General features: G+C 46.3%; 1 protein-coding gene across 1 annotated transcript; it reads right to left on the bottom strand.

The window, feature by feature from the left end:
* Nucleotides 1-486: 486 nt before the first annotated feature.
* LOC311316006 (occludin-like) lies at nt 487-7,432 on the bottom strand. Its single transcript, XM_084446746.1, has 8 exons — nt 7,309-7,432; nt 5,690-6,463; nt 4,682-4,843; nt 2,457-2,611; nt 2,017-2,214; nt 1,659-1,830; nt 1,361-1,402; nt 487-853 (listed from the first exon to the last, which is right to left on the bottom strand). Exons 2-8 carry the CDS (start codon nt 6,437-6,439, stop codon nt 752-754), a joined length of 1,581 nt encoding a protein of 526 aa, XP_084302872.1. The 5' UTR covers nt 6,440-6,463; nt 7,309-7,432; the 3' UTR covers nt 487-751.
* Nucleotides 7,433-8,003: the final 571 nt, after the last annotated feature.

Here is an 8,003-nt window from a genome sequence, read left to right as displayed (position 1 = left end):
GACAATTCGGAACAGTAAAATATAAAGGTGCATAGTTTTGCGGGGCAGAAAAAAGACAAATTGAAAATATAAAAAGCCAATATTGTGTTAAAATGAACCACATATCTTTCAACATATACCATCATATAACCCAGATAAAAAGACACATGGAGAGACCAGGTCAGATGGAAATACTAGTATTTGATCTATGATGGAAACTTGGTTGGGTCTCTGCCTGAGAAAACACTTCCAGTAGCATATATAAAAGTCCATAACGGCTTTTCACTGAGTGAAACCTAATTGGCTAGAATCTGAAACAGTGTTAGAGGATGTCAGTTAATGGTCTCGTTTGGATATCTTTACATCTTTCCCCACTTCCTTCCATAAAGTTCATATAGGCAAGATTTTTAATTTCTAAAATAATTTAAAAAAAAAAACATCCACAGAGCTTTTAGAAAGGTACAGATTAAAAGTATTGCTTTTCCCCAAAATATTATTGAGTCTGAATTCATTAATTTAGAAATTTTGACGGGTTCAACGTCCTGTTTACCTCTTTCTGGTTTGGAGCGCCTCCAACAAGGCTTGTGAGCCAACAGAACTATGACGTTGGTACTGTACCACACGGTATGTCGGAAGGCAGGAGCGATTGGGGGTCCTAATACTATTGGCATACAAACCTTGCTAGAGTTTTTATTTTAAATGACTGGTCCACATCGAAATCTTGACTAGTGCACCTTTAAAAACACTAACCCTAACTCTGAAGAGGACTGCTTCAACACAAGCCGCTGTCATAGTTCTTCACCAGGCACTTGATGTGGAAGAGTTTCTGTCGGAGCTCTCGACTTTGCCTCCTCTTGGCCTGGTAGTCTGGTGTCTGGGGAGGGGGAAGATATCATCCATTCATTAGATATCATCCATTCATACAGATGTCATCCATTCACTCATCACACATGCATCATCCATTTACAGTACACATTTGTTTTACATTTTTTAACATTCTTATCCAGAGCAACTTGCAGGGTCAAGTGCCTTGCTCAAGGGCACATCGAGGGATTTTTCACGTACTCGGCTGTGTATTTGAACCAGCGACCTTTCGTTTACAGGCCTAACACTCTTACGGCCATTAGGCTACCTGCCGCCCCAACAGACGTCATCCATTCACAACACGGACGTCATCCGTACTACACAGTCATCATCCATTCACAACATGGACGTCATCCGTACTACACAGTCATCATCCATTAGCCAAACAGACACTACCAGTCACAGAAACAAAAGTAAAAAATCTTTTTTTCAGTAGACATATACAGTACAAGTCCATCACAGAGATACATACAGTTTTTTGTCTATTGTCCATGGTAACATGAAAGTATTCTCTTACCCTCTTCAGCTCCTTCAGACGGTTGTATTCATCGGCCACTCCCTGGCACAGAACAGAGAAGGCCGCAGTTTTCATTCCCATATTGTAGATAAATGTTAGGTATGGATGGAATTGTATTGTAGTGTATGTGTATCTAGCCCCAGTCATACCTCATATCAAATAGTGCTTTGGTCCACCAGTTTGACTGGACAAGAGCTCTGTTAAGTACTTGAGAGAGCTCTCGTCCAGCCAGACAGTCAGTCAGTCAGTCAGTCAGTCAGTCAGTCAGTCAGTCAGTCAGTCAGTCAGTCAGTCTTACCTGATACTTAGGAGAGTTCTCATCCAGGGTGTCTAGTTCGCGGCTCAGCTTGTGCAGCTGGTCGCTGATGTTATCCATTTCAGCACACAGGCTCTTGTAGATGGCCAGGTCTAAGTCAAACTCCCTCTTGTAGTGGCGACGCTGTCGGTCACTGGTGATCTCGGGATATATGCTGAGAAGGAGAAAGACAGGAGGAGGAGCAGAGGTTACACATGAAAGAAGATGAACACAGGAAAAGACATGGATTTAAACAATTTCATAGTAGTCTGAACAACACTATACCGTACAGGACAAAAATGGAAGTTGACAGTGGACAACATATCTACTGCATTATATCTACAGTATGTGTGTGACCCACCTCAAGAGGTCAATCTGGTCTTGGTCCAGTTCATTACCAGTATCTCCACTAGTAATGTAGCCGGTCTCATGCTGGGACTCCACCTCTGTAGGGGGGGTCAGGGTGTAGGGGGGCTTCTTCAGGCTGTCAGCCAGCTCTGATTGGCAGGGGCTCACCCCCTGGGGCTCAGGCAGTCGGCTGTTTGTGTTGCCATGGTAACTATAGACATTGTACATATCAATATGGTGAGTTTCCTTTTGGCAATTCGACTCTGCTTGAACACGCTGCTCATCAGGGCAGAGAAACAGCCAAGCTGATTGGTCCCTTGTTTCTAGGCAGAACAGTTATTTCCATATTCTATCAAATACATCAATGAATCCAAACTGAGCAGTAGGATCCTGGTCGTATGGCCTCCCTCTATTGTAACGTTGTTACCTAGGCAACGAAGGCTGACCACTCACACTTTGCCATTGGAGGCCCCCTCGCTGTAGATGCCCACTGTTCCACTGGCGGAGGAGACCACGCTGTCCTCTGCCCCGACCTCGGGAGCAGCTCTCTCTGAGACGACCAGGGTGGGGGCCCGCTGGAGGCTCCGCCCCTCTCCGACGTGGTCAACCTGGACCCACAGAAGAACAAGGAACGCACACATGCTATAACCCACATGCTCATGACAACAGTCCCTGTACACAAAGAACATTTACACACTGACCCTTTTTTTTTTTTACATTTAATAATAAACATGTCTTCTATTCCTTCAAGTGTTTGTACACACTCAAGAGTAGTGAAAACCAAAGATTGTTGGCCGTCGGAATGTTCCAGATATCAATGATTAGCTAGCGATGTTTAATCTTCTATCACTATTAAAACACGACACATGTCTTAACAACACATGCCAGTTATTCATCATTTAATACAAAATAAACCCTATAGCTTGGTATATTTTGTGGAGAAAAGTTCAGAACATGCGGCGCCTGGTTTAGAGGTGTTTGCAGGACCGCTCCCTGTACACACACACGACTACCACAGACATCTGAGGTGTTTTAAAGTATACGGTTCTGACAAACATTTTGGATTTCAAGATTTTAGGGAGCAAAACCAGTTCTCAAAACATTTGTGTTTGCAGCCTGGCTAAGTGTTGTGGTGTGGTGTGTCCGGCAGACTGAATCATTCACACCTGCATACGGTTGTGGTTTGGAGGCAATTCAATACTTGAATGCATTATAAATGACCCATACATACATTATATATGTCTCCCTGCAAGGCTGGCCACTCTCTGGCCTACAAGGCTGCTGCTCTGCCATTGGACAACACAAGGCTTCCACAGAGCTGCCTGCTGGGCAGAGTTCAAGGTCCCCCAGAAAACCTGCTCCTCACAAATACACACATGCTTCTACTACTCACACATGATATTGTGACCAGGCTACAGAATATTATTGAATTATCCTTCCCCAGATATAGAGCGTGAAAAGGGAAGGTAATAATTTACTCATTCATCTCTTTTTCTTTCTGTTACATCGGAAAAATGTTTCACAAGCTTTTGACGGCTCTATAGTCTAGATGGTGTGTATATCCTCCTGACCCTCAGGGTTCTATGGTGTGTATGTTCTGACCCTCTGGGATCTCTAGTCTTGATGATGTGTATGTTTCCAGAACCTTAAAATGTGAGTAGGGGGGGATATGTGATTGGAACATTACTCTGGAATATGTAGAGAGTGGGTCGTATGCCCACCTCCCTTGTTCTCTGTAAAGCGCATTGTGTTGCCTCTGGGTATGAAATGCGCTATACAAATAAAGCTTTGATTGATTGATTGTTTAAACAACACTGCAATCCTATTGGACAAACCGGTGTCACAATAACAACCATATGCTGACTGTCTGCTCTCTGACAGAGGCTATCAGCCTAGTTAATGAGCTACCACAGAGGAACCAGGTGTGCGAGAGAAAGACAAACACACCTGTGGCTCTAGAAACTACAGTCATCAATCACCCCACTACCAGGCCACGGGATTCTCTTGTTACAAAAACCTCTATGCTATCAGAAACAGGAAATCTACTAGACATGTGTGCACTGCAGGAACAATCTTGTAGGTAGCCAAGGGTCCCTGGCATCCAATATAACACTCTAGTCAAGTCCTGTACCCCTGGCATCCAATATAACACTCTAGTCCAGTCCTGTATCCCTGGCTACATATAGAACGCTCTAGTCCAGTCCTGTATCCCTGGCTACATATAGAACGCTCTAGTCCAGTCCTGTACCCCTGGCTACCTATAGAACACTCTAGTCCAGTCCTGTATCCATGGCTACCTATAGAACACTCTAGTCCAGTCCTGTACCCATGGCTACTTATAGAACACTCTAGTCCAGTCCTGTATCCATGGCTACCTATAGAACAGTCTAGTCCAGTCCTGTACCCATGGCTACTTATAGAACACTCTAGTCCAGTCCTGTATCCATGGCTACCTATAGAACACTCTAGTCCAGTCCTGTATCCATGGCTACCTATAGAACAGTCTAGTCCAGTCCTGTACCCATGGCTACCTATAGAACACTCTAGTCCAGTCCTGTACCTATGGCTACCTAGTATAGAATACTCAGCTAGCACGACAAGATAAGGAGACCCCTGGAGACAAGATGAGGAGACTCCTGGAGAGGGGCCGGATAGTTTGAGGCACTTCCTCCACTCACCCAGTCCTGGATGTCCGGTCCCTCAGGGTCTCTGTCCAGAGGCTGCTCCCAGTAAATGTTGGCTTTGCCGTGGCGCCAGATCTTACTGCGGGTCTTGCAGGCATAGTATGCAGCCATGGTCAGAGCTAAAGTCACCAGTAAACCCAACACCAATGCTGCAGCCTGAAACACACACACACACACACACACACACACACACACACACACACACACACACACACACACAGACAAAGAGAGCGTCAACACCAGTGCTAATGAGTATCTCTAGATTTCCTGTGAATATCTCAATACTGATGTGCAGTAATTACAGATGAACTGTAACGTGATTATTGTAGTTAAATTTATGGTTTAACACGCACATCAACACTAGCCTGGCATCGCCATCCTGATCACGTGAGCTCACACTCAGTCTGGAAGCCCCTCCCATTCAGACAGATTTCCAGAAACCCGAAATGTGGCCGGCGAATCAAAACCATTTACAGTATATGGCGGACGCGGGTTTAATACGACGCCTAGGGCTGGGTATCGAGTCGAATTTCAAGAATCGATTCGATTCCGATTGACAAGGTTCAGAATCAATTATCACGATTCACGATTTTTTTAGCTGTTACCTTAATTACATGACTGCCAAGTTATGCAACACATCAATACTAGGGCTGGGTATCGATACTGATTTCCAGAAATGAATGAATGAATGAATCATTGAATGAATTAATGAACTATTCATACCTTCATGTATTCATTCATTCATTAAATAAAAGATCAATTTTGGGATTCATGAATCGATTCTGAATCATTTGATTCAGAATCAATTCAGAATCGCTAAATCTATTTTTTAAACCCAGAACTAACGACGTCTGTACCCACTTGGTACGCCGACACAATGACCGACACACGTTTCGTCGCTCTGACTGGTTCTAGATCTATCCAATTGTGTCCGGGAGCGTTCGCGAATACTGGCGCCAGGCTACATCGATCGAACGACGATGCCAGACTACATCAACGCACCTCCTCTGGATCCATCCAGCAGTAGTGTTGGAGGTACTGGCTGTACATGGGGAACCCCCCGGGGAAGCCGGACCCCGCGCTGCCGCTGAGACTGGGGCTGCCATGCATGTTCTGGCACATCCTCAGCATGGGGTTGTAGAGCATGCTCTGGGAGCTCTGCGACGTGGGGTTGACCCCGATCACGAACACGATGTCTATGATGCCCTGCAGCACGGCCAGCACCACGTCGCACACGAACACCGCCAGGTAGAACCTGCGCCCGCGCATGGCGCGCGACCGCGAGAAGCTCCCCACCAGGAAGCCCAGGGACACCAGGAAGTTGATGGCGACCGTGGCGATCATGGCCAGCTTGGCCGAGTAGGGGGTCATGTAGGAGCTGGAGTAGCCGAAGCTGCCCCCGTAGTAGCCCGAGCCGCCGCCCGCCCCCGAGACCCCCGGGCGGTAGCCGCCCAGCCCCGCCTCGTACCCGTGCATGTCCCAGACCAGCGTGGACGCCACGCAGGCGAAGATGAGGAAGCACATGAGGACGGTGGCTCCCTGGAAGGTCTTGACCAGGCCCGGCGGGGAGGACCAGTGGTAAAAGAGCTGGGGCCGCTCCTCCTCTGGATAGAAGGAGTCTTGGTACTGGTACTGGCTCCTGGGAGAGAGGACGCTCCTGGGGGCGTAGAGGCCAGCGGAGGGGGCGCTGTAGGGGGCGCTGTAGGGGGCGCTGTACATGGGAGGGCCGTCATAGCGCCGACCCTCATACATGATTGGGTCAGACTGAGCAGAAGCCTGCAAAGCAAGAAGAGACTGCATCTCATCTCATATGTCCATGGGATAGTTTAGACCACATTTTACAATACTATGATACCATGGCTGCTGAATAGGGTGAAATACGATTTGAATAAGGTGAAATACAAGTTATAAGGATATGGGTTTAATAAGCCATACTCCCCCTAGAAACTATGTCTCTGTCTCAGCCTGTCTCTGTTCCAGCGTGTCCTGTCGGCCTCTGTCCCAGCCTGTCCTGTCTCTGTGTCCCAGTCTGTCCTGTCTGTGTGTCCCAGTCTGTCTGTCTCTACCCCAGCTTGCTTTGCCTCACTCAGTGGTTCTGCAACTCAACCCAGTAGGCCTTAATAATTCACAGACATTGTAAGCCAGCAGAGGCAGTCAATCAGGCAGGGTGTTCCCTGTGCCCTCCTACCATACCTGCTAACCACGTGTCACACGCACACACACACGCGCCCGCGCGCACACACACACACACACACACACACACACACACACACACACACACTCTCTCTCTCTCTCTCTCTCTCTCTCTCTCTCTCTCTCACGGCAGAGTGCAGTAAATAATTCAAATAAGCAGAGAACACAGATCCCAAGCTCACACCAAAGCTAGCGGGCTCAAGGTTCTATGTTACCCCAAAAATACTTAATACCCCCTGTCAAAGTCCTGCGTTCATGTCTAAAGGTGAACCTTTGAAACGTATATTTTAATATTAGCCAGAGTTATGCTAAATAAACAAACAACGGTGTTAAACATAGATTACCATAATGAAAATAGGCTACTTGCCCTTTTAGCAGCATAGCCTACAAGACGACACAAACTTATAAAGTAACGCTTATTCGCTTACCTGTAGCGCTACTGACGAGAAAAGTTCACTCGCGCTTTATCCCTCATGCAGTTTCTGTTCCGTTCAGTTCAAACCTCTTGTTGTTGATATCATCACCACATCTATTCGGTGACCCTTCGATTTGACCATTCTTCACACATTTCTGCTGTAAAGCCATATAAAACACTACATCGTTACCATGGCTGTTAAAGGCCACTGGCCACCCGTCAAAGAGCAAGTCTACGACTGCCGTGCGCATGACTTGCTGAACCTGCCAGAAGAGACTAGTCCTATTCCTAATCCTCGCGAGGTCCTGCCGCTATTTGCTCGAGATGGATAGGATAATACTGATATGGATACTACTGAGATGGATACTACTGATATGGATACTACTGAGATGGATACTACTGAGATAGATACTAGGTCAAAGAAATTTGATTGGGGGTGGAGGGGTGGTGGGGGGATATAAGTCAATTGTTTGATGTCTGCTCCAATAAAGTAACACAACAGTATGTTGAACAAAGTTGATCATAATGTTCAATCATACGGACTCAGACTGTTTGATTCTGGTAGGCTAAAGCCCCTGATATTCAAACTGAAATAACTTCAACATCAACATATATCATGCAGGAAACATTTAAGCAAAGGCATTTGAGCATCTCATAAAGAAAGACATTCAAAGATCTGACAGCTCTTTCTGAAAATTATTTTCTTTC

The sequence above is a fragment of the Borostomias antarcticus genome, assembly GCF_949987555.1.
Source record: "Borostomias antarcticus genome assembly, chromosome: 12".
Lineage (NCBI taxonomy): Eukaryota > Metazoa > Chordata > Actinopteri > Stomiiformes > Stomiidae > Borostomias > Borostomias antarcticus.
This window is presented reverse-complemented; position numbering and strand designations above follow the sequence as displayed.